This window comes from Gasterosteus aculeatus, chromosome 9 (assembly GCF_964276395.1).
Source record: "Gasterosteus aculeatus chromosome 9, fGasAcu3.hap1.1, whole genome shotgun sequence".
NCBI classification, from domain to species: domain Eukaryota; kingdom Metazoa; phylum Chordata; class Actinopteri; order Perciformes; family Gasterosteidae; genus Gasterosteus; species Gasterosteus aculeatus.
The window spans coordinates 11,730,068-11,757,691 of NC_135696.1; the positions used below are offsets into that span (position 1 = coordinate 11,730,068).

General features: G+C 43.6%; 1 protein-coding gene across 2 annotated transcripts; it reads left to right on the forward strand.

Annotated features, from left to right (window-relative positions):
- The first annotated feature begins 18,583 nt into the window (after positions 1 to 18,583).
- On the forward strand, positions 18,584 to 27,055 carry pcdh18a (protocadherin 18a). 2 transcript variants are annotated; one of them, XM_040187130.2, is made up of 4 exons: positions 18,584 to 21,840; positions 22,442 to 22,497; positions 23,165 to 23,337; positions 25,405 to 27,055. In XM_040187130.2, exons 1-4 carry the CDS (start codon positions 19,366 to 19,368, stop codon positions 26,223 to 26,225), a joined length of 3,525 nt encoding a protein of 1,174 aa, XP_040043064.2. In that variant the 5' UTR covers positions 18,584 to 19,365; the 3' UTR covers positions 26,226 to 27,055. The 2 variants fall into 2 exon arrangements, with proteins under 2 accessions (XP_040043064.2, XP_040043063.2); XM_040187129.2 differs by having other exon boundaries at positions 18,823 to 21,840; positions 22,409 to 22,497.
- Positions 27,056 to 27,624: the final 569 nt, after the last annotated feature.

A 27,624-nucleotide genomic window follows, 5' to 3' on the forward strand; every position in this document is an offset into this window, starting at 1 on the left:
TTACGTCATGAAAACATTGTAATGTAAGACTGGCTCTCTCTGAGGAAATCAAAGCAGGGTCATTCTTCTGTGAACTCACAGGAAGGAAAGAAGAAAAGTTTGGCAAAAGTTTTTAGTAGCTTTTTTTGCATTCATGATCTAAAATTTGTTAACACTTTTCAGGTGCATATATTTCATTTTAAAAAATCATTTTTACATATGCAATTGTCTTATAATTGTCAATAATTTAACATATGACGTTTTCTGTGTCTCTTGTTTCCAGTACAATTGATCATTTCATGCCAACACCTTGCACGTCTCCTGCTTGTTCTCTCTCTCTCCTGCGAGAATTCTGTTGGGAAGTTTGCAGATGACATAAATATCATCGTTCGGATTATAAACGCCATGGCAGCAAAATATTGAGAGAAACTCAATCTCTGAGATTAACATTGTGCTAAAGTTTTACAGAGGAACAATAGAAAGCATCTTGACTGCAGACATTACAAAATGAAATCGGATGTGTATGGCCCACTAAGAGTTGCAAGGATATTAAAAGACAATAGTTACCTGTTCACCCTGCTGCCATCTGGAAAAATATACAGAAGTATCAACTGACTATTGGACTCCAAAACAGATTCTTTCCTCTGTCTGTAAGACACCTTAATTTCACCCTCAAACTTCAATATTGTTTTTTTTTTGTAGCGGTTTGTTTACTTTCATTGACTTATTCATAAAAAGAACACTGAAAAACTTTCATCCTTGTAAATGTTTTACTCTGACAAAAGAATGTAACAACTTTTTACTGAAAATCACTAATTTATTTTTAGATTTAACAGTTCATATGGTGTATTTGGGAAATCAACTAGTGTACCTTATATAAATTCACTGCAATTGCAGACAACCCTATATGAAATAGCTTCTGCACCCAAATTGGGGTTAGGTCAAGGGTTACAATTAGACCTGTAGCTTCAAAGTTTTGGTTAGGTTACCTAGGTTGCATCCTGACTGTGTATACAGCAGACAGACACACATATGGCCATATACAAATACCTTATACCTAAACAGTCAAGGACGATAAACCAGCTGTCTATTTAGCAATGTTGGGTTTTGTCCAATGTTAAAGAATGGATGGCTTTGGCCAGTGTGCAGGGAGGTGGGCAGTCGGAGTATTGTGTTCTGTTAATAATGGAGAGGAGGTTGCTGGCATTGAACCTTGTGGACCAGGGCCACAGAAACAGATGTGGCAGGAGGCAGCCATTGGTGGTGATATTTGTGGGCAGAAAGCTGGCACTAATAGTAATTTGGTAGCAAAGAATCACACAGAAGATAAGATAATTGAAAGTAATACGCTGAAAAATGGAAAGGTAATGTAGGGCAAGGAAGGGGAAATAACTCTCACCCCGGACACGAACTCTTTGAGACCTCCCGCCACAGAAACAGTTTCTTCCCGTCAGCAGTTGATCTCATGAACCAGAAGTCAGTTGCCCATTCATTCAAATACTCCATCCCCAGAACATTTACACAGTGGTTCCTCACTAGGGCAACATACTTGTTTTAACCTAGTCATCTTATATTGCACCAATCATCAAGACAAATGGCTTCTGAATCTGATGATAGTCACGTCTGCTAAACAAACAAAACAAAAAAAAGTAGGATAACCAGCTAAGTTTGGAATACAAATAAACAGCCAGTATGTTACGTGTTTTAGAATAACACTGGCATCAATTCAGACGAAGCGAGAGGAAACCAGGCTCAAAAAGGGAAAGAGGAATCAAAGAGGGGCCGAGGCTGTGAACGTCAAAGGCCTCTTTGTTTCCCTCAGGGCTCTGTTATGACGCCAGAGCCCAATCTATTCATTTTAAATGGCAACGGCGACGAGCCACCAAACACACGCAACGTAGATGACAGAGCACAATCACACCTCGCTCCTATTCTCGCTGCTCTCGTCTTGCCCCCTTCCCCCCCTTGCCCTTTCCTCCTCACGTACACACACATAATCAGCACATAGTTCTCTATGCCTCCTCGTGGCCTCATCTATCTTATGCAATGCTGTGTAATAGTGTGACCGTTATGGAGCAACCGCGTTGATGGCTACACTGGGTTAGTGGGAGCAAAGCTGGCAGCAATCCCTTATGTCTCCATCACTTTGGCTTGGCCTATTTTCTCTAATTTTTACTCACAGTCCTCTAGCAACTTGCTGTCATTTAAGTCCGAGGCACTTACATGTTATGTGCTGTTATGAAGTCCAGAGGCTCTTTATCGGGTGGGGAGTTTTAGTTCGTTGCTCTCATTTACATAAGAGGCACTTTATAAGCAGCACTTTTATCGACACTTGCTTATCTGCATTATCAGCATAGCACTGGTGTGAGGCAAATTGTTGGATCAGAACTGTGCGGATTGTTGCTATGATTAATAATAGTACACTTGTATAATTTCATGCAAAGCTGGCGAGGATTTAAAACATTTAACACACACACGTTCAGAAGCAATAAAATAATAGTTGGTATTACTCTGACCTGCTACCTCACTGTGTGCTCCCTGCTTTGGCTGTCAGCTGTTGTTAATGAGAATCTGTCTACTCCCCCCCACCCACCCTGTCCTATGGAGAACAGCCTGCTGGGACACACAGACACACACACACACACACACACACTTGCATAGGAGCCAGAGAGCCCTTTCATCACACACAGAGAGACCTGCTGGCCTATTGTACATCCCTGTGTCACCTCATATCCCCTGCAAACATACAGCACGCAGCGGGCTACTCCAAAAACATGCATGCATGCAAAGCACACGTTTTGACTTATTTTATATGTGCTTTCTTCTCAGCTTTTCTTTCAATCACTGATCACACACCCCTAGACCCACAAATCTCTTCATTCTCTGAAACTCTCATAATCCCACCCCCAAACATTTAATATTGCTAATGCCCCCATCGTCCAAACACCAGCACCCCTCTTATTTCTGCCACTGAGCCCCCCCGACTCCCCTCTCTCCACGGCTTCTGCTCTCCATTCAGCCTTAGCTTGTCCCCATGTATTCATAGAGATCACTGATGGAGTGGGGAGTCTCTTTGTGAGCCTCCTATAACCCCCCCCCCCCCCACACACACACCTTCCACTCAAACATGCACACATTTGAGAACACACACACACACACTGAATCCTTCTCACTAGCCATATGGCATGGGCAATGAATGACTAACAAAAGAGCGCTAAAGAGGTGTCAAAGAGATTTGTGTGTGGGTGCGCCCTGCATCAAAAGGTGGCTGAGCAGACTGGGGAAGGGTCCAATAGATGAAATGGATTCCGGTTTAGTTTTTTTGGATGCCAAAAGGGAAAGGGAGGAGACTTTCCACCTTTTAGTCCTGCCGTCAAACTCATTGGCTCAATGAAGAGTAATGAGAGGAGGACCTAATTGGAGCACAATGAGTGCACACTTGATTGACTGTTTAGCAATGCAGATCTATCTTCATCCCACAAAAGTGGATTTGTTGTTGTCAGCATCGTCTTTGTCATCAATGTGATTTTTGCAATGTTGTGATTGACCCCATTTTCATCAGTAATATTCATTCTTATGATTTGGTAGAATGGCACATGTCTTCATAAGGCAATTGCCATCTGTCTCCAAAAAGAGTTTTATTTATCTTATCTTTGTATATTTAATTAATTTCCTGAGACCTGGGAATGTGTTTACAATGCATCAAAGTAAAACCCTAAACTGTAAATTATCAACAGAACTGATACTTCTTACTTCTGACTTTAGTTTTACCTCTAAAGAAAGTGGTCTAGGTAGTACCCAATAGGCCCAATAGTACAATAGCAATTGCTTGGTATGTCGCCTGCTTTAGAGGAAAGAAAATCACATCGGGTCACCGCACAAGCGCGGTCGATCGAAAAACTTGGTAGTGGTAATTAGCAATTTTTAATTTCATTCAAAAGCAACCCTGGCTGACTCCCAATAGGTCATCCGAGTACGGTAATGTTAAGGGAAAATGTTTCTTATTGTCCAACAGATATTCATGTTATAATCGGTTGTAGAGAAATTGGGTAAGTAGGAATATAAAAATATTAATATATCCCTGTAGATGAGTTCAAATTCAACAGAGGGAAGGGAGAAGCTAACAAACAGATATGGTGAGACGCCAACTAGGCAAGGTTGCCAAGATATGGAAAGACAGGAGTCATCGTGACACTGGGGATGGCAAAAGGGTTAGGACAAGATAGTGTAGGGACACCAGCTGTGGGACAACGGTCTCATGTTTTGTGTGTAGACGCGAGGAGACAGAACGGGAGGGCCAGGAAGATAGGGTCAGCCGACCAGACTGAGACAGTTAGTTTAGCATCAACAACCAGATAGAGGGGCAAGTGAAGGACAAGGAGAAGAACAGTGGGATGACAACAACAGGAGGAGAGATAAGTAGTTATGATTGAAGGGGAGGGCTTCACTCAATTCAATGGTCAAAGAAATGTATAAACTAATGTGTTGTATCATCACCTCGTTGGTGTCTTTCCGGAAAGAGCTTGGTTTATTTGAGTGTTGGTGCTCCAAGTTCATCCAGATCGCCGGTGTGTATTACTGAAAGTCCCTGGTCTGTGAGGATGTGTGGGTCCTCATCTCAAGTCAGATAGATGAAGTCAGTGAGTTAGAGAATACTCGGAAAATAGTTGAAACTATGAATAAATTAATTAATTAACAGTAATGACCAAGAATGTATGAAATGGTTGTGAAGGTTGGCTGGCTTCAGACAGATGAGAGGCTCGTTGTTTTTTATATTGGTTTGTGATTGGTTTGGTTTGGTTTTGGGAAATGCCAGCTTTCGCAACCGGACAATTAAGGTGGACGTCATGAGCTATGTGAATGAATGAGATGGTGCGGGATTTTGCAAGGAGACCCAATGCTGTTTACATCCACGTACAGGGACTATTTTTCTCTAGACTACTGAAAAGCGATACAAAACGTTCGTTGTTTCAGCAACTGTTACATTATTGGACGATAGAGTACGCCCTTTCGTACCTTATTGCTTAAATATGGTTACTTCTAAAATGCATGAAATGTGCCATCACCTTTTGAAAGTGTCTTCTAACCATTTTGAAAATGTGTTAGCACTTAAAGCGCTGCAAATATGTAGCCTGTATCAAGTATGAATGTGAAAACAGTTCAAGGATTTTGGTCCAAGCAGAATTTCGTTTCATGAACCTTCTTTTTGATTTCAATTTTGACTAATTGAAAAAAGACAAGCAAACATATCTAGTTTTTAAAATTATCATTTCGAGCATATTAAAAGGAGGAGGAATATCCACCTAAATCACTCCATCAAATTCTAATGTCTTACACAAAACTCATTGTTTCAGTGACAGTTTTAAAAACAATATAATGATAATAAACCAAGCTCATCTTACATCTGAAAAGACTACAAACTAGACATCCATAAATTTTAAATCTTTTTTTTTAATTTTTGTATTTTACTGCTTAAGTCAAGTAAACATCCCTGCATCCCACCTATTAGGAAAGGAAAGTGGGTGTCCACAGCGGGACAAGCCTCATGCCCTATTTCAGTCAGGCCCGATATGATCAGACGTCAGATCGTGAGCTCCTCGTCTCTCTCTAGCCCTTGGCATTTGTGCTCGGAGGTGAGAAAATGTCTAAACGCTGACATAGTGCAGCATTGCCTTTGATACCCAGAGAGCCAAAAAGATAAAGATCCACTGGAAACAAGCTTCAACAAATGTAGCATTTGAAACACAGACAACGGGTTATATTACAGTAAAAAGGGGAGGAATTCTGCTGCACAATGAAGAGAGGAACATCATGTGGGCTTTAATGGACTTGTTGTATGAAAATGCTCCAAAAGAGGTACATAAATACATCAAGAGGATGCTTTTGGGGATCACTTTGAGAGGAGTTCAGACAGGTTGTGACGCAAGTGAGAAACAGGATTATATTTAGAAAATTTCTTTTAAAAAGTTCAAATCATGAAAACGAATAAGGGTCTCTAAGGAATAAAATCACATTTACAAATGTTCTTTAAGCTGTAAATGAAATAATATGACCTTTGATTAAATGCATCAAAGCTGGTGTCAATATACAAATGTCTAACCCAATTCATATAAAAGCATTTCATGGATGAAAATTGATAGACCAGCTACTGTTTTTAATAAATTCTAATTTTGCATAGCCAATTCTGAGATATGAGTCAACTGTTGTACATGTTGAAAAACAATACAATTCCCTCTAATCAGACCCACCTCATGGGCTCTCATTTAGTAAGCTTACTTTACTTCCATGTTTTTATGCTAATGTTACTCACAAAAAAAAGAGCAAATCACTATACTGGTAATTAATGGCAGGACCAAACCTGGAAGTAAATAAAAACTTAAATGTATCATTTTAATCTCATGAAACTCATAAATGACTCAAGCCATTTAAAACTTTTTACGCCAAAAACTTACGCCAAAACTTTTTGTCCAAGCTTGACCAATTGATGTTTCATCGTGTCCACACAAGAGCTAAGCACATGATTTTCATTTTGCACACAGATGAGGCTGCTGGGATTCTTACAAACAGGATGTACAGTAAAAAGAATGACTCAGGGATTGAGGGCATTCCCGATCCTCTGACTGAAAGTACAATCCAAGGTATTCAGGGTTTCATTCCCGGCTCTGCAAGTCCACCTCAATATGTCCTCGGGCAAGTGATTTAAGCCCAAACCTGCTTTGTATGAGTGGGTAAATGATTGCATGCATATATATATATATATATATATATATATATATATATATATATATATATATAAAAAACATTACAATGGTGAGACTAGAAAGGAGTGGTCCAACATGCTTATTTTTTTTTTATCCCACCCTGGAGATCTTGGGATGGAAAGACTCCCTGCTTATCATTTGTTCACTTGTTGATGAGGACATCAGCTCCAGGTGTAACTCTTCCAACACCTGATCCCAATGATCTCCCCGTAAGTGGAGCCTTCTGGCTTGAATCTTGGAGCATCTAATTATCCTGCCCCTCAGCCCCCTCCAGTACCTTTACGGCATTTTATTTGATTGACTGGTGGTGATTCAAAGACAGGTTTTAAAACAGTGGCGTGACAGACGTGGTGAAAAGAAAGAAATTGAATATTGAATATTTATTCTAGAGGAAAGGTAGACTTCACATCAGTTCCAATCTCTCACATAACCACTCCAGGAAATTTTCCGGATGTGTTTTTCTACATTTCAAACCCATCATGATATTTAAATAAGACATTTGACATTGCATGTTTTTTAACTGTTACCTACATAAATTACTTAAATCCAAAGCACTGAAGTAAAAGGGATTTAACTTCTATTTTAAAAAAACAGGCATATAACTTTTAGCACTGACATAGACATGCTTCCTGCTTACTCATATTCCCCTTTCTCACACATTTTCTCATTGATCACCTCTTACTTAATTAAAACGGCACTCTCCAAAAGACAAATCCACTTCAGTTTTCACATAGGTGCAACATTCATCTAAAGTTTCAGACCATTTATGAGCAGTTTGTGCCATAACAGAGTGCATGATGTATAAAGATGGAGGTGCATACATGCGCTTGCTCACAAACCCACAAATCAGAGGTCTTATTAAGTTCCCTTTCTATGTTCTAATTAGAGCAGAGGCAGGCTAATCACCTCCTTAGTAGACAGCATCACTAATGAGAAGGAGAAGGAGGAGCTGAGATGGAGGGAGGAGAAAGAAATACGCATAATTTAGAAGAGCAAAGAATAAAGATGGTGGAGGGGAAAGTGAGGGAAGAAGAAGTAAGACATGAGAGGTTGTTAGGAATAAGTAGATTAAACTGAAGGATACAGGGCAGAGAGGGCGAGAGGGATGGATGTGTGATACGAAGAGAAAAGAGGAATCTCATTTGAAGAGAGAGAGAGAGAGAGAGAGAGAGAGAGAGAGAGAGAGAGAGAGAGATGTGGGTGGAAGAAATAAATAAATGAAGCTTGAGTTGACAACAAGCAGATTGACTCAAAGAGAAAGAGACGAGTCTGGAGAGACGCAGAGCGAGAGGAAGATGGACTTAGATGAAGCAAACACAAAATAAAAAAGCAAAGGAAACTTGTGGCCAGATAGTGAGAGAGAAGTAGAGGAACAATGAGAGTGCCATACCTCCCACAAAGCCAGCCGTGTCCGCCATAGCCCCTCCCTCTCTCCCCATCTGACTCTGTGGTTGTTCCTTTTATGCTGTCACCCATTGAGTGTGTGAATAGCCTTTTATTATTTAACAGTCTGGGCAGGTCACAGGGTCATTGGAAGGCCCACCATCCTGCTACCGGCAAACCGGCCAAACACTCTTCAATGTGACCCTGCACGCTCACAAAAGAAGAATGAAAACGGACGAACGCTCACACAAAACTGTGAAATGGAGGCTGGTAAGCACTTAAAGCTGTGCTACCTTCGTTTATGGCAAGCTGACAACCTGTGACAGTCCCTGATGCATTCATTATATCACTTGTCCCCTCCTTTGCCAGCCTATGATATCTATCTGTCCAATGCATCTGCAGCGCTGGGAGCTGTGGCTGCGTTGGTGCGTGAGTGAAGGTATATGTCTGTTTGTGTGTGACAGGAAGAAAACAGAGATAACAGTAGCCTGGTGGTATCAGCTCCATCTTATCGTCTACACAGCCAGAAGCAGGTATACAAGCTAATTGGAAAGTGCCAGACATACAGCAGACTGGTGGAACACACGCTCACCCTTCCAGCGCGCCAGGCAGACAAGAGAATTGGCAGCTGGAGAGAGAATAAGAGAAACCCGGTAGAAAAAAATGGATGGGAGAGGCCTAAATGATACAGCGAAAATGAGACAAAGGGGAGAAGAATTGGGAGGTAGGAATGACCGAACAAGAGGAAGAGATAGGCGTATAGATTGAGGGGAAATTGCATGGAAGACAGCAGAGCGCAGAGATTCAATATCAGCCAAGACAAATGGTAAACAAGGCACAGTTCACTTCTGAAATACCGCAGGTATTGTGCCTATTCTGTCTGTAACTGTATTGTCAGCAGTGAGAAAAGACAAAACAGAAAAGCAAACAGCTTCTCCTTCATTGCTTTATGGTGTACTGTTCTTTTCACTTCACTTGGTAATGAGTCACTCTATCAAATCCGCTCTCAAATGCCAGGCCAATGTGACATCTCGTCCTGTTCCCTTTCCTTGCAATCTGTTTGCAATGGATGTCAGAGTCTACCCAAAATCAATCCGCCCTGGCAATACAACAGTACAGTATTGGTTGACGTGGCTCGAGCTGCTGCCCAAACTTTCGATATAGAATCCCCTGGACCACATTTTTATCAGATAATTCTAAATTTTAAAGGAACATTCCAGTGTATTTCCAATATGGTCATTGTGACTCTATATGTGCTAACTTTGCACTGGCCACATCACTTGTTCCAGGTGAAACTGCTTTGCAAAAAAAGAACTGTAGTCCATTATATCTGCTTCCCTAATGTGGCGCTCAAAAAACATTCCTGTGGAGGATAAGCAGAAAGCTTGTATATCTAGAGCTGTTACTTTCCAGAAGTGCTTTATTTTTATTTTTCATAATAGCCTAATGTTGTGTTCACACCAAACACCCCCTCAAACGCCCTAAACACGGCGCGTACACTCGGATCATATCTGGTCAATTCGCATGAATCGCGTCATTCACGCTGAAAATAGTTCAACTTTCTGCCATCATTTTCTCTTACGCATCAACGATGAAAGATATAGCAACTCTTTACTTGAAGTCCTACTCAAGCCGGACCACCAAACAACGCAGCGTTTTTGTACAAAATAACATAAAACAACATAAGGCGCAGACTTCTACAGGAACTGGGTCTGGATGACCCTGCTGCTTTGAGCGGTACTTGATGCCAGCCGTCAGCCCAGTTTAATAGTGCAGCACGTGCAGCACCTCGTGACGAGGGGGACCATGTCAACGCTGATGGGCTATCGCGCTGCAGTGCTATGCAGTTTTGTCGGCAAAGTTGAAATATTTCGACTTTTGCGGTTGCTGCGAACGGGTGTTTGACGCAACTCCGACTGAAATTGCGTCGATTATGGTGCAAAGTTGAGGCGAGAAATGCTATCGCCGCTAGATTTGTGATGCTCCAGTTTGATCGGGTCTGTGTAGAGACTTTGTATGTCCACCTCTGGCGTGAAAACATTCGCATTGCGTTTGCATTCGCATTGCGTTTGGTGTGAACACAGCAATGCATTGTTAAAGTTATTATGTGTCATTTAGGTCAGATAAATTGCATGTTATTATTACACTACTAATATTTTGCCAACTCAAATGGAGTTAAGAGTTTTTGAAGTGTGAATGTTGATAGCCTATAACTCATTGATTGGAATGGCGGATCTTAGCTAGCAAGTTCATCACATTAACTACTTGCTATGCTAGTATGCTCAGCAAACGCTTCCATCTAATAACCACAATGTTGACATATTACTGTGGTTGCAGTCTCTCCCCATGCACTAAATCCCGGGTCCTACGAAGTGTTAAAGTCAGGGGTGGTGGAAAGCTCCCAGCCAAAGCAACAAGCCATCTTCAGCCCATTTTTCAAAGCTGTTAATGGTCCAGAGAGTTGCGTCACCTAATAAAGGAAATGTGCCATCCAGTTCCAAGCAGAGTTCCTGTAACGGGAACCTCCCACAACAAAATTGAAGCAACACTAAGGTTTTTCTATGTGTAATAAAAAAAAAAATTGGCATGCCAACACGAGGAGGAGAAACGGACACAATACAAAGTGTGTTCGTTTTTTTTTCGTTTTCTTTTTATAAATTGAGCTGCTTAGCTTCAAAGTGTCTGTGCACGTCCCTGCCACACATTATTCTGCAGAGCTGTATTTCCACTTGTCAGACTTTCCATCATCGGCAAGTCATTACGATGCATCCCCTCACAATAAATCATCAGACCCTGAAGAGGCATTGCACAAGACTAGAAGAAGGTAAGAAGTTGTGATAATGGTTATCGATTAGTGCACTGGCACACTGTGTGCCATCTCGTTTTCGTTCCAGATGAAATCCCCCGGGCCTCCAAAGCAACCTCATGTGCTCACTGAAGAGGAATGTGTAGGAGAAAGATGTTAAATTGTAAGCAGCTATTTCTATATATAACACTATTCTAACAGTAAGTACGATATGTGTTGATGATGTGGTGAAATTGAGAATATATGAAGTCAATGACGGATGCATGTGGCTGGGAAAAAGAAGAAAAAAAATGTGTGTAAACTAACTTTGTATCAGCATGTGTTTGTTTTGTGCTTGCACTCTCCCTCCTCTCCTCTACTTCCTTTGATGAGGCCCCTGGGAGTGATGGTTTGCATTCAACAACATGCTATTTTCCTGTAACCGAGTTTGTTAAAACCCAAACCATTCGAGATTTGCTTTTTCTTTTGCACAGGGAGAAACCTCTGATGTGAGTTAATTGCTTATTAGTTGAGAGCAGCTAATAATGCGAGCCTTGGAGTGATGCAGGCTTGACAAGACTTGTATGATGATTAACTACAGTACTACACATTTTGACAATTCGTGTGCTGCAGCTGATTTTATAAGGCAGCATACGCGCTACATCGCAAGTCACTTAAAATGAGAGTCTTTTAATATTTATTTGGTGTTTAGTTCTTTCGTCTTCATAAAACCATTGTGATCTCAAATAGATTAGAATTTTTTGAATAATTGCCCTGCAGGTTAATGAGTAGGGTTGATCATAACAGTTTAGTTAGTAAGGGTTTTCAAGGATAATCTATTGTCAAAGTCTTATTTATCTCCTGGAGTGATTGGCAGTAAACAGCAATGTAATGTTATGAGTTAGAGGGTGGATACCCGACCCGAGCCCGTCGGTACCCGTCGGGCCGGGTTCGGATAAACATTTAGAAAATATAGTCGGACTCGGGTCGGGCTCGGACACATCAGCGCGATAAGGCATTGAAGTCCACAACAACGTGGATGAAAAACCTCGAAGGTTGGACAATGTACATAGTTTTGTGTTGTGTGTATTCTATTTTTCCGCTTTTGCATTGTTTATAATTTATTTTCAACGTGCTTGTGCGTTTGAGCGAGTGTATTTATCTGTTGATGCCTGAGTTTAATAAAGGCAGGCTATTTATAAAAAGAAAACGTTTGTGAATGTGTCATTATTATGAACAGTTGAGGCATTGACTCCGTTAGGCTCGGGTCGGGTTCGGACAAAATAGTTTAAAAGCTGTCGGACTCGGGTCGGACTCGGGCCCAACTCCGACGGACGCGGGCCGGGTTCGGACAGAAAAAGTCGGCCTGATCCATGCTCTATAGAGTACACTCATGCGAAGCAATGAAGTCAACAAAGAATGTGCTTTAATTGTGAAGATATAATATATGAATGTATCAAATTTCATACACTATGTGAAATATTATTTCTCCATCTATTCTTTTGTTCCATCCACCCATCATCCACCTGTCAACCTTTTCCACCTTTTGTACATTTGGTAATTTCTTGTCATCCGTTGCGAGTGTTCCTCCCCTTCCCTCTCCCGCTGGAACTCGCTGCCTGCTGAGCTGATTGAACATTTGCTGTTTGCTGTTTGGAGTCAATCCCAAATCCCCTGCATGAACTTGAAACACTATGTTAAGTATTCCTCCTCAGAGTCCGACAGCTATGTGGCCATTTGTTCACATCTGCAACAACGTTCCCTCTCAGGAAATACATTATTGTGTGAATTCACTTTATCTCTCCACTTTGAATAACCTTTCCCAAGGTCTTTTTTTCTTTTCTTTTTACAAACCAAATAAAGAACCCATCTGCGCCTTGGCTGACGTTTAACCATCGGAAACTCCCAACCCTGAACCCTGAATGCAGCCACGCATACATGCAGGGAACGCATGACACAACTGGGCTGGAGGGGTTCACTGGTGAAGTCGCCAACTTTGTTTGCTCTCCGCTTCACTCGTACGCCTCTCCCTCTCTCCCTTCCCGTAATTTCTCTTCTCTCGATTCCGTCTTTGTCTCCCCTACAGTGCCACGCTTTCTTCCAACTTTTCCCCCTTCCCCTGCCTTTTAACACCACCCTAGCTTTGAGTAGTTATTTCTACACTTTCTGACACTTCCAGCACCCCCACCCCCATTCCACCTCGCTTCGTCTTCCTCACTCTGCCCGGGCTTTTATTGAGACCCAACATATTTCAACTTTTGCCTCCACCTTTCTGCACTCCCTGTCCTTCATCATCCCTCTCCTGTTGATTCCCTCGCGCCCTCAGCCCTTTCCACCCCACTCTATCATGCTGCCATCCGCTCCTCCACCCCCACCGGCCCCCCCACATCCATTTCCCATACCACAGCTGCCGGCTCTCCGAACCACAGGCACGGTAAATCTGGTGCAACCCCAAGAAGTGGGTCACAGGGGGACACTTGAACATGTAACACTCAAGTGGGGGCCTAACCCCTGCCAGAGAAATCGCCTCATGTGTGCATGAACACATGCACACTTCCCTAAGAAAACACACGCACACACAGCTTTTTGAATGTCTGGGCTTTGAACAGAACAGTCTTAGTATGGATATGTGTTCTTGCAGCTCGTGGTCTCACTCAAACAAAGTGGTTCTGTGTGAAGGGGGAAACAACGAGGTCTTTGTGTCACCCTAACCGGGCAGCACTTTCTCTGGTCCTGATTGCCTCCTTTATGAATCTACACCTTTTAGAGTTTGGTGTGGAAGCAAGTCTCTGGAGGAGCTAGTTATGTTGTGTTTACACGTTTGTGTGTGTGTGTGTGTGTCAGTCAAAGGATTTATGTTTGAGTTCGAGTTTCTCCACCGTGGCTGATACTGCTTCTTGTTCTGCTTCTTTAACACCACTTACGAGCCAACATTTCCTAACTCAAACATGATGGGAAAACTAGCAAAACCCTTCGATTTCCTTTTGAGTCTGCTCTGGCTGCACGCACATGACCTCGACCTCATTACAAGTTCTTACACAGAACCACTCCGCTGGTAAAAGTAAAAAGGCGTCTGTCTTTGCATCAATCAAAAGTTCCCGCAGTCTTAGGTAGTGCAAAGGGAAATGTTCCGTTTTGCACACACCAGTTCAGTGACATGTTTTAAAAGCAGCTGTCACTGAGTGTTCAATACGTATATCTTGGGGATGATGGTCACCCTCCTGTGTAAAAGCTCGCCCTGTCATTACCAGACAGAAGAAAGAAATTGCACCAAAAGGGACCAAAACGGTTTGGATATGGCGCATCGCTAAGAGAGTTGCTTTTCTAAAACACTAATCTCTGGACCACAAATTAGCTGTCAGTCATCAGCTGGAGACCGACATTGGATCAGGGAAAAGGCAGTTCACAACAAATCAACGACACGTCAATCAAAGATACAAGTACATGCTTGGCTATTGACAAGAAAGCACACATTCATGCCAACACACACACAACTGTACTAGTCTATTACATGTGATAGCATTCAGAGTAAGAGACCCTCACCCGGTTTTCGAGATGATTCCTGCAAAAATAATATGGAGATCAGTAGTCTCAAGATCCCTCCAAATAAATATTAATCTGTTTCCCCCTGAAGTCAAAACCAAGTTAACATCTGAGATCTAAATGAAGGTTGAGTATACCCAGAAATCATATTATGACCCTTCAGGATCTAATGCATATAATTTAAGTACTTTGTAGGCCTACAAAAAATGGTTTCATTTTTGTATATTTTATATATTTTTTTCTTGTACATTTGTTGGTTTATCTCATGGATGTCGTACCAAAGTGTAAACACACTTTTTTTTAAGCCTGCCTGGATGACTGGAGCAAAACACATATTAATTTAAAGTCAGATTACACAATGAGAGATCTAAACAATTATTATAAATGCGTTTACCATATTATTGGCCGTAGTGGAGTGAAAATACAGATTTCCTGTGCACAATGTGTTCATTAGTGCCATTTCCCCCAAAAAACATGTTGCTTGCCTCACCTGTCTTGTAGCGATGTCACTGTGTCTCCATATGACAGAAATTATTCAACAAGCAAAATGGATTATCGTCACCATTAAAATAAACCCTAAATGCAATAAAATAGAATTATCCTTTCCGATTTCACAGAAAGAATATGAATATAAGGAATTGAGATACTGATATTGTGATGCTCAGCCATACTTACGGGGTGAGCGAGATCCGTCCTGAGTGCTGTACTGCTTATTGTGTGTGAGGCCCTGGGGTTTCTCTGTGCCATGTCTTGGTGGGGCAAGGCACGTTGCTGTCAGTGCCATTCCGTCATATCGTGTGTGTGTGTGTGTGTGTGTGTGCGAACACATGAAGTCAGCTAGGTATGAATCAGAGTGAAAACGAGGCCAAGGAAGGAATGAGTGGATGATTAGACACCCAAACATCCACGTCATGCAAACAAATCCTCTCAAACACTACAATAGAAACGAAAAGGAGATTGTTCCTTTTAATCTGACAGTTCTCCTGGCGAAATGTAACAGCTAAAACTCCTGGCAGTTCACAAACGCCCTGTCACCACGGTCCTCAAGAGTATAATGGAACAGAATAAATGCATTGGTCAACCAGACACTATATCCATGCCAGAGTTAAAATGACACTTTGTACTGGTGCTGCAGAGGAAAGGAATGAATATTTTATACACCTCTCCTAGCACATAAGTCACTAAAGCCTGTAAAAAGAACGAAGCAATAACAGCCTTTTCTTGTCGTATGGTGCTGGGCTGCGACACGGCCAGAGCAGTGGCGTAATGTGCACACATTAAAGGTGACCAGACCCATTCTTTCTTTGCCCCATAGTTCTGCCCGGGCTATAAATTTGTCGCCCAACTGTTGACATCGCCTGCAATATGCTGCGCTCAGTGTGATCACCGCATGCACCACGAGCAAGGACAAGGCAGTGCATCTCTTTTGTTGTCTGCTCGCACAGATACACACAGCGCACACAATGGTGACCAACGAGTCATAAAGTAATAAAGCTCCATGGACCCCCGATGAAAGCAAAGGAGTGGGGGGGAGAGAGAAGAAAAGACTCGGATGAATGACAATCATTGCTGGGTTGGGAGCGGTTGTGTGTGTGTTTGTTTGTGTGTGTGTGTGTGTGTGTGTGTGTGTGTGTGTGTGTGTGTGTGTGTGTGTCTGTCTGTGTGTAGGGGGAGGTGTCAACTTCTCCCTCCAGCAGCAGTGAAAGCAAACTCCCATTCGCTCTCTGCGCTCCTACTCCTCCCCCTCCGGAATGGAAGCCACCAAAACGCTGCTAATTGAATAAGTGACAATACACGAGCAGACGAGGCGACAGATGCTCGCGTGCCTTTACAACCAAACCAGCAGCCTTATCACGCCGCGTTCGTGCACTCGCACACAGCCACATTCCTCTTGATTCCAATTTGAACCGGGGGTCCAGATCCGCAAATTCTATGACCGCTCCACCTGCTGCTCCTATTGAGTGGAGGGGAGGGAGGTGTGTGTGTGTGTGTGTGTGTGTGTGTGTGTGTGTGTGTCCGGGCGCTGTTGGGATACACACAGGGATATTTTTCAATGATTGCCATGAATGTTCACAGCGCCTAATTCACACTAAAACTTTACGGCTACAGGGCCCGGACACACCGAGGCAATAACGAGAAGAGCTGCGCCCAGGCCTTCAGGCGGTTTGTTTGTTTGTTTGTGCTGATTGTGGGCATTCGCAGAAACACCGATGGGGTTCAGAGCGCAGAAGATCAATAAAATGATCTGAGCAGCTTAAAGTAGCATAAGTTAAACAAAACGTTAATCCAAGAGACACGGGGTGTTTGCACCTGCTGTAGAGGATGCATATTTTGATTTGATTATGGAAATCAGCCCTAAAAAACGATATTTGTTCGGCTCCTCTGGTTATGTAGCGTGCCTAAATACGTTAAGGCTCCATCTGCTTTTTACTTAGATTATACCCCCTCTATACATTAATTGTTTTATTCTGCGCAGTGTTTAAGACCCAAGCGCGCCCCCACCAACTCTGTTCCTTTCTTTTGCTCCCTTCTTCCATAAACTCCACAGCAGACTTTGTTCTCCAAATGTGATTAGCTTTCCTGGGACGCAGGGAGTAATTGCATTACTGCATTGTGCGCATTTGGAGCTATGGAAATGTTGGGCGCCCGTATCAAACCTGTTTAAATACCAAGCACACTATGGTAAAATATGTGCAAAGGAGGAGTAAGTACAAACATTTTGCAGACACGGCTCAGGCGATGAATAGACACTAGGGAGTGGGAATAAAGCTTTTCCTGCCAAAAAAAAGCTTCTGGTTGGTGTCAGTGCACGTTTGGAATATTTAATAAGATATTGTTTTCAGACAAATGCGCAGAAAACTTTAGATCGGCCCACACTGAATAGCTTGATTCAAATTCAATTTCTCATATATTGCATTTGGTTTGCAGTTGGAGGTAAATTATTTGTGTTGCAGATTCTATATTTAACTATTTCTTAAGGTTAATCATGATTTTTCGAAAACCATTCTCAAAGTGTTTCCTGGGAATTGCGCTCAGTGAGGATGAGTCGGACAGTTATAGGAGTTTAGCTTCTTCAGGGGAAGCATGTGTCTTGCAGTTCTGCTCCAGATGGTCACACTCATCTGCAGCTCTGAATGAGCCAGAGGTTTAAGCAACCTGTTATTGCAATAACTGAAGTCCCTATTAGTTGGGAGCATTTCCTTCCTCCCCTCTCTCTTTCAGACGCACAAGCACAAACACATGACAACCTTGTGCCGCGCGCAAATAAAATGTGTGAATGGATGTGGGAAAGCCGCTTGATACTCTAAAATCCCCCATGACAACTCATTTCCACACAGTTATGTCGGGTTCACGGCTCTGCTGGAGTCTCGTTTGGTCGGCTGGTAATCATCAGGTCCTGGTGCCAAACAAACCGCGCCAGATGGTCTCCAGAATGCTCGGTCCCAGTTGTGCGCATTCGTTAAACCTTAGATCTCACTCTCTCTTCGCCCTTCTTCCTCCGCCTGCCTCGCTTCATTCATTAATGTTTCTCTGTCTGCTCCCCATCGCGTGTGCGTACGCACTAACATGACTGACAATCTTTTCCTAAACACTTGCCCGAGCTGGTGTTGCTCTTAATGCTGCATGGGCTTGTTATCAAAAATCCCATCCTGCGGGGAGTTTTGAAGCGATGTTGAACAGATTTTTCGCACGAGGACGAGGCTGTTCCCCGGCGTGACCAACTCTTTAAAGGCATTCATTAGAGTCCGGCTCTCTTTCAACGCGATTCGCCACACAGCTTAACCGGCTTATACACTCACCCACGGACAGACACAGATGAGACGCATGTGAATTTTTCCAATTTTTTTTTTAACATCTACAACAAAGTGCCTGTGCATGAAGACGAGGGTAGTCAGCTGCCACTTGAACGACCCACATGGAAGACTACATTCAGTGTAAGCTCATGTCATGCTTACGCGCTAATGCCAACCAAGGCGTCACTTTGTCAGTGAGTGGCGGCACTGGGTTATATTTAATATATCAAAAGTATTCCTATCAGGGCTGGTAAGCTGGAAGCTGACATTGCTGGTGGTGGTGATTGAGGCTCCAATGTTTGTCTTTGTCCAGTGAGAACGTAAACTATGTGTCTCCACGCTGTCTGGGGTGAACAGACCTGAAGCGAGAAACTCGTAAACCTTCCTGTGGTTTGATAGCAGTGAAACAAAAACACCCGGCAAGTTAGCTTTTTTTGAATGAATGTTTTCTTTTAGGATATAGTTTCTCCCCTGTTCATTGTAGGCGCATGGCTGTTACACTGAAAAGTGGGGAGAGTGAACCCCGGAGGGCGGTTTAACCCCCTTCCTACTCCCTCAATAGCGCACACTTTCTCTCTCTTCCCCCCTCTCTCTCTAACGCCTCCTTCTTCTCCTCTGGAGTTTGAGTGGCCACCAGCCAGCTTTTAATTCAAGAAGCATTTGTCTTCTTCCCCGGGATGTGAAAAAAAGGGGGCTGTGGCTATTGTACAACTAGTGGGTTTGAGGCGGATTTTTTTTTTTGGGCAAGTCTGTGTGCAGAGGCACCTCAAACGCAGAGAGGCGGCTGAGCAGAGCGCACGGCGCGCAGACCAGACGCAGGGAAGAGAACCGCGGAACGGCGCGCAGATTCTAGTGGCATTCAGCTGCTTGTCCAGCATTCTTACAGAGGTGTAAGGCAAGAAAAACAAGATAGCTACAATTGTGGATTTTTTTTTGCAAACTAGAACAATTTGAGTCTGCTGTGTTTTAAAAATTAGATTATTTTCCTCTTTGCGGAGAGAGAGTGAGAGAGACATGCAGCTGCTGATTGAGGGAGCACAGCATTTAGTAAATTAACACTTTGGTTTGACCAGTTCCTTGGAGCTTTTTCTTTGTGATCTGTTGGGAGACGCCAGCAAAAATGAAAGGACTGTTTCTGACAGAAATGTGGATATGTCTGGCTGTCTTGGCGCTGGCAACGCCACACGTCGCCGGTAAGACGCTGACATACCAGGTCCACGAGGAGCAGAAGGTCGGCACGGTTATTGCCCGTTTGAGGGACGACGTGGCGGATGTTCTTGCGAAACTTCCGAGCTCGGTGCCGCTGCGCTTCAGAGCCATGCAAAGAGGCGGCTCGTCGTATCTGGCGGTGCGAGAGCAGGATGGAGAAATCAGCGTCAGGACAAAAATCGACCGCGAGAAACTCTGCGAAAAGAATCTCAACTGTTCTATCCAATTCGACGTGCTGACGCTCCCCACGGAGCATCTGCAGCTGTTTCACGTTGAGGTGGAGGTGTTGGACATCAACGACAACGCACCCCAGTTCGCCCGCGCCGTCATCCCCATAGAGATCTCCGAGAGCGCGGCCGTGGGAGCGCGCATTCCTCTGGACAGCGCCACGGACCCTGACGTCGGGGAGAACTCGCTCTACACGTATGCATTAGAACCCAACAACTTCTTCAAGATCGACATCCAGTCCAGGACTGACGGGGCCAAATATGCAGAGCTGGTGGTGCTCAGGGAGCTGGACCGGGAGGTGCGCTCCGGTTACGAACTTCAATACACAGCTTCTGATAGGGGCGTTCCCTCGAGAACGGGTTCGACTTTACTCAAGATCAGTGTCGCTGACTCGAATGACAACAGTCCAATATTTGACAAATCATCATATGTCATTAATCTCCCAGAAAGTTCACCTGTTGGCACTCTGATCATTGACTTAAACGCCACGGACGCGGACGACGGCACCAACGCGAAAATAATCTACTCATTCAGCAGTCATGTGTCGCCCAAAATAATGGAGATGTTCAAGATTAACCCCGACAGCGGTCGTCTCACACTCATCAGGCGCATGGACTATGAGGCCGCTAACTCGTACGACATTGATGTTCAAGCGCAGGACATGGGTCCAAACTCAATGCCAGCTCACTGTAAGATCCTGGTCAAGGTGGTAGACGTGAACGATAACAAGCCAGACATCAGCATCAATCTCATGTCCTCTCAGGGGAATGGGGATGCGGCTTACATATCTGAGGCTTCTCCTTTGGACACGTTTGTAGCGCTGGTGAGGGTGGAGGACTTGGACTCTGGGTTAAATGGAGAGGTAGAATGTAAACTTCATGGTCAAGGATATTTCAAACTGCAGAAGTCCTACGAGAACAACTACATGGTTTTGACCAATGTGTCTCTAGACCGAGAGAAGAGGTCCGAGTTCAGTCTGACAGTGGTGGCAGAGGACAGAGGGACCCCCAGTCTCTCCACTGTCAAACATTTCACTGTGCATGTGACTGATGAAAATGACAACCCACCATGTTTTGAGAAAGGGCAATACGAGATCTTCAAATCAGAGAACAATGCTCCTGGCGCTTATCTGACCTCCATCATGGCCACTGACCCTGATCTGGACGCCAATGGACAGGTTAGCTACTCCATCTTGGAAAACTCTGTTCACGGTAGCTCTATCTCCACCTACGTCACCATTGACCCCTCAAATGGTGCCATATATGCACTGCGTACATTTGATCGTGAGGATGTTAGTCGCATTACCTTTGTTGTGCAAGCCAAAGACGCAGGGAAGCCACTGCTGCTCAGCAATGCCACAGTTGTTCTGAATATTCTGGATGAGAATGACAACCCACCAGTCATCGTGGTCCCCCAGCTGTGGAACTTCACTGCTGATGTGCCCGCGTCAAAGTTCACAGAGGCTGGACAGCTAGTAACCGTAGTTAGAGCTACAGATCGCGACACAGGAGTCAACGCTGAGCTCATTTGCTCTATCGTCAGTGGCAACGAAGAGGGCTTCTTCATTATTGATCCAAGGAGTTGTGAAATTCACGCCAACGCCAGCCTAGAGACCTTCCCCCATGAGCACGCTGAGTTAACGGTCGTGGTTAGAGATCATGGAAGGGAGAGCCTCAGTGCTAAGGCGGCAATAAAAATCACCCTCTATGTGAATATGGAGAACCATGTCCAGGTGATGGACCAGGGAGAATCTTCTCTTGATGCATCCCTCATTATCATCATCTCCCTGGGGGCCATATGCACCGTGCTCCTGGTCATAATGGTGGTGTTCGCCGCTCGCTGTAACCGGGAGAAGAAGGACACAAGGCATTCCTACAACTGTCGGGTAGCAGAATCGACCCATCAGCACCATCCCAAGAAGCCCTCACGCCAAATTCACAAAGGTGACATAACCCTGGTTCCCACGGTGAACGGCACCCTGCCAATCAGAGCGCACCACCACTCGCCTTCGGCCACACCCCCCATGGACCGAGCCCAGATGGGTAGCCGGCAGAATCACCACAGCCGCCAATCGCTGAACAGCCTGGTCACCATCTCGTCCAATCACATTCCAGAGAGCTTTGCACTGGAACTGGCGCACGCAACTCCACCAGTGGAGGTGAGCACACACACACACACACACACATACAGAAGTAAATTATTCACAGATCCTTCAATTGTGGTCCCTTAGCCCCTCATCCCCTTTTCAAATTTTCTCCCTGAGTTTCTCTCATTCACACACACGCTTCTTCAAACAGACCGACTATCTCATCCTCACACATCCTTCTATATTTGAGCAAATTAAGTCATCTCCATGTGCGACAGTGACTTCAACTATGCCCAGTAGTTTACTCTGACTCTCATCGAAAACATTGATGATTAGAGATGTGTCTTTGTCTTTACCTTTGTTTGTACCTTGTCACCATTACCTCTCTCATAACCACAACTGGTCCCTCAGTCATATGTTTCCATGTTCAACTAGCCCCTACCCAACATCATCCATTTTGTCTGATCCATGTTTAGCAGCCTCTCCATCATCCATTTTGTGTTTACTCATCCATTATTTTGTCTTTGTGTTGTCTCTTTTTTTTTCCTCCTCAATTTCCCATCTGTTATTCATTCCCCCCTTTTCTGTTTCTTTTTGTATGTTTTTTTTTGTTTGTTTGTTTTGCTATTTTTGGATGTAGCAAGTCTCACAGCTTCTGTCCATGCTCCATCAGGGACAGTACCAGCCCCGACCCAGTTTCCGTGGCAACAAATACTCCCGCAGCTACAGGTAATTGCCCCCCCCCAAAAAAAAAATCAACAACAAAAAGATTACTATTGGTTCACTTTACAAACCACTTGTTTTTCATTATGTATTACCTGTTCCAACAACCTCTTGTGAAGTTTTGTCAGTTGGTCAATTACATGTAGATCATGGTGTTATTGTTTGTAAATGTATTTTTTTTAAATCATATTCAAAATGTTATCATGCCAATATCATTTAGGTTATAAGTATGCAACCCATTTTCCAAAGGTCACCACAATTTTCTTGGTACTCTTCTTAAAAAACTTGGGCTCAAGTTGCAACGTGTGCATCCATCATTAATTTCATCAGAATATATCACCTTATGATGTCTGGAGGGTAGATTTATTGATGCCCCCAGTGGCTGTTGTGATAGATTTATTGATGGGATCTACCTGCAGGTAGGATTTATGGGCCGTGGCTTGCATAGAGATTTGACAAATGCCAGAGGCGGCTTTAAGTTTTATATAATGGATTTATTTGTCATCAGTCCACTCTGAGGACAGATTTATTCTATCAGCCCTGCAGAACGCAATGCGGTCTGGTTTGTGTTTGATTGCAAAAGGTGAACTTGCCACATTGTTTGATTGTTTTGACGGATTAGTACACTAATGTGTTTTTCATCATTTTTTCATTTTGTTCTTAACCCCCTCAGGTATGCATTACAAGACATGGACAAGTTCAGCCTGAAGGACAGTGGCCGTGGGGACAGCGAGGCAGGAGACAGTGACTGTGACATGGGTCGGGAGTCTCCCGTCGACAGACTGTTGCTGGGGGAGGGCTTTTCTGACTTGATCCACCTCGAAATGCACCATCGACTCCACCCAGGTAATCATCCCATCCTGACACAACCCCTCCACCCCCTCGACACCCCCCCCCCCCCCCCCCCCTTACCCCTCCTATGTTTTGCAGCTGCCCTATCAAGACCGCCATATTGGCTCGATTCAGCTGAGTCGCAAACCTAACACCTTCTACAGCAGCTCCTTACACAAATCTATCACCTCAACCTCAGAGCAGTCACACCTCAGCCATATTGTATCTTGCAAAAGAAATCTGTGAAGTCGTATATTCTGACAGATTTTTCAAGGGTTGATATAGAGGTGGACTAGATATATACAATAGTTTTGAGAAGAAAAAAAGGGAAGCCATTTTATCGGCCAATGAAGAGCTGATGTGCATAATATATTTGAGGGAAAGAAATTGAGAACTTTAATAGGAAGAAATACACTGGAAACAGATTCATTATTCAGCTTGCTGTAAATACAGATCATATCCATGCCATTTCTTATGGTATTAAATATTAGACTGGCCAGAGATAATCACATGCATGCATAGTTTTTCTGTGGACGTCATTTTGTTTATGGAGGATCCATACTAACGCTAGCGGTTGCACAGCCGTCGGCCACTACTGGAGCCCAGTTCTTCCGATAATGTAATGTAATGATGGTTTGCATAGAGTCCTATCTATAGAAATCACTTTTGACCTTGAGTTTGATGAACTGGTTCTTAATCCTGATCTTAAATTAAGATTCTGGGATGAAAAAATGACATGAACTGGCAGTGCATTAACCCGAGCCATCTTCCATCTTCCGGACCACACAGACCTCTAATATACCTTCTGCCTGACACATTCCTGCACCATAAAAACCAGGCCCAAGAACATTATTTGTCTGTACACCTGTCTATACAGCCACTCAATTCACCCTGTTGCCAACACAATCCCCATTGTACAATCCCCATTGTGTGCCCCATTCTTCCACACAGCCCTCATTTCCACGCTTGTTATCACACTGAGAGAGGTTACAGTGTGTCTGGCTGTTTGTGTTATTGCGTGCGTGTATGTGTGTGTGTGTGTGCCAGTGTGCGTTATCTGCCCCTAAGTTGGAGTTGTGTCTGTAAAATCCTCCCCGGAGCGGAGATGAGTCGCCTGTCACTCATCGGTTTGCGTCTCAGTGTTCAGTTTTTGTTTTTTTGTCCTTCTTTCTTTTTCTTTTCTTTTCTCCCTGGTGAGTGACAGTGCTGCACTTTCATGTCTGAACTGAGGAGAATTCATTGCAATTGCTTTTAGAATGATGTTATTCTCTCTCTGTCCCTCTCTCACTCGGTCCTACATGCATGGGAGCTAAGCATCTCTCGCTCCTCTGTTCTTGTTAATGTATTCTCTATCTTTATTGAGATGGATAAAGGGAAGGGTGGTGGACATGGGTAGTCTTTCTCTATCTCTCTTTTTTTAATCTCTTTGAGAAACACTTGGAGGTGTATTACATACCCTTCCCTTCCTCTATCCTTCATGTTAATATGCAAAAGAGGGTGGGAAGGAGATAATGGGCAGAAAAGGAGGATTATCCCTGTTCTCTTCAACAGATTTAATTTGTTTAGATTTTTCTATTTAGATAGGTAAATGTGGCTATTCATGTTAGATATGACAAAGGCACTAAACAAGCAAATCTCCCCACCTCTGCTGAGTAGTTGAGTGATGCAGGCATGACGGCATGCTTGGCAGAGCAGCCCAATATTACATTAACATCTACCTGTAATGCAATTAATCTGGCATCCTTAAGTATTTAACAAATTCTCCTCATTATTTCCATACTTGGCACTACCTGGTTATTTGTGCTGTGAACTGTAAATATCACCAATCTGGTCCTCTAAGCAGGAATAGATAAGGAGACTAAATACTGTGAGAACTGCTTTATGAAATATTGAACTGAACTAATATTTTTAATAAACTCTGGGGTTTTCAACATTGGATTTATTCAAGTTGCTTGTTTACAGTCGGTCCGTTTTTCCTTGGTTGTTCAGCTAAATGTTCAATGTACGCCATAAGAAGTATATTAAAGGTGTTCTGCTGTTGGATCTACTTTAAACCTTTTTTTTTTTTCTTCCTTGGTTTAGCCATGAGATTGTGCACTGAAGAATGTCGCGTCCTGGGACACTCTGACCAGTGCTGGATGCCCCCCCTCTCCTCCCCGGCTTCCTCTGACTACCGCAACAACATGTATATCCCCGGAGAGGAGTCCGCACAGCAGCCTCCGCTTGACGATGACCAGTCCTCCCTTGACTCGGAGCGAGGCAAAAGCTTTTCCACTTTTGGCAAGGAGTCTGGGAACGAAGAGGAGGGGCCCGGGGGCGGCGCCGTCGCCGGAGGAGGAAGTGATGCTTGCGCGGGTGCAGGAGGGGCCGGCTCCCTTCTCACAGAGATGAACTCCGTATTCCAGCGGCTCCTTCCCCCCAATATGGACTCGTACACCGAGTGTACTGAAACAAGCCCCCCCTCGTCCTCGTCAAACACCGATAGAGGAAGTGGGCGCGGGGGAAACATTGCTGGTAACCATAGCAACAATGCTGTCCCTCAAGACAACCGGAGAGGATTGTTGCCAGGTGGGAAAGGTCCAGCTTACCCCCCTGGTGTGGCCGCATGGGCAGCCAATACCCACTATCTAAATCCTGGAAGCGGATCAGCGGGAACCAATCATGTCACCTCTCCTTCCTCATCATCCTCTAACTGCACTTCCACCTCAACCAACGGACAGCCGTCACACCTCAAATGGCTACCAGCCATGGAGGAAATCCCAGAGAATTACGAGGAAGATGACTTTGATGGCGCCTTCCATCAGGGCGGCAAGCGCAGTGAGAGCCGGCATGAGGGCGGTATGGACGCCAGCGAGCTGGTCCATGAGATCAACAAGCTGCTGCAGGACGTCAGACAGAACTAGAGAGGAAAAAGGCATAGCGTGATTTCACATTTCACCTCATTCTGGCAAATGCTTGTTCTTTGTCTCAACGTGTATAAACTTTACGATGACGGTTTCCTTGTTCACTATAATGCTTGTCATGTTTGTTTTTTTACGAAATATTCTCTTAGCAATTGCGTGCTGAAAGACTCGCAGAGAAAAGTAAAATACAGCACTGAAGTTGTGACTGAGGCTACTTGAAGGCGTCAGACCGAGCGCTCAAAGAACAGATCGTTCAATTGTTATCACACTCTCCCCAAGAGTGGCTTGAATGAGTGATTTCAAAAAAGACCCAACCAACATAAACTGTACCCTTTTTTTCATTTGTAGTGTTTATTGCTGCGTGAACACAGTCCGCATGGAGGTACCAACATTTGTGTGATCTAATTTTTGCTTTAACAATGTACGATATTGTACAGTGTCTGTTAAAAAAGGCAAATTCACTTGAATATTGTGCTATGTCTCCTGTTTTGTTATTATTGACTGTAACCGTATAATTTGACTTTTGCATTTGAAAAACTTTTTTTTTACTTCTATATATTTATATGTGTCCATGTATGTTTGTACAGAAAAAGAAAAGAAATGTATATTTTTTATATTTGTCACTGCATGTCTTAATATCACTTTCAATGTGTCTCTTTTCCCCTGCCCTGTTTATTTCATGAAGCAAATTGTATTTAATTTTGGTAATGAATGTGTGTGTGTGTGCGCATTGAAAATAATCACATTCCAATGCAGTTCCATGTTGGAAATTCGTTTTGTATGGTAACATTGTGACCATTGGGTGATAAATAAAGCAGAGGGATTCATAACAGTGTCTGAGGAGTGTCATTGGTATTTCCCACTCGTGTTTTACACAAAGTGCGTTGATTTTTGTCCTATGTGTCCAAGCACCCCACTACGTCCAGCTTCAGAGCAACAGCACCCTCTGTATGCACAGCAAAAATCTGCTTTGTGCTTTCCCTTCCCCAAGCCTCATTATACCACAATTGTCATGCATGATTCTGCTAATAAACACGTCATTATCTGTGAATTGATTCCCAGACGAGCTCTAAAACACATTTAGTTGTTAATTTGGTTTCAGAGTAAGGATTCACTATTTCAACGTCTTCTTTTCTCAATGACAGCATCCCGCTTATGGTAAATATGCTTAGCAAATAAAGGGTATCAGATAATTGCTGCACGTGATGAGAAATCAAAAGCATGACAGTGTACATTGTGGCCATATGTGCTGGTGGGACAATTAGGCGGAACGTAGTTGATACTCCCCCTCCGACCCTCACTGACACTGCTGATGAGCGTTAGTGCTTAATTTGGCAATAATACACTCATGATCCACACGTTTTCTGGCCTACAGTCAGGAAAAAATACAATATTGAGT

Excerpts from the sequence above, each read along its gene's own strand:
- pcdh18a (XM_040187129.2), top strand. The coding sequence starts at position 19,366 with ATGAAAGGACTGTTTCTGACAGAAATGTGGATATGTCTGGCTGTCTTG. Across the intron at positions 22,498-23,164 it reads AAATACTCCCGCAGCTACAG|GTATGCATTACAAGACATGG; the intron begins GTAATTGCCCCC and ends TAACCCCCTCAG. Across the intron at positions 23,338-25,404 it reads GCACCATCGACTCCACCCAG|CCATGAGATTGTGCACTGAA; the intron begins GTAATCATCCCA and ends TCCTTGGTTTAG.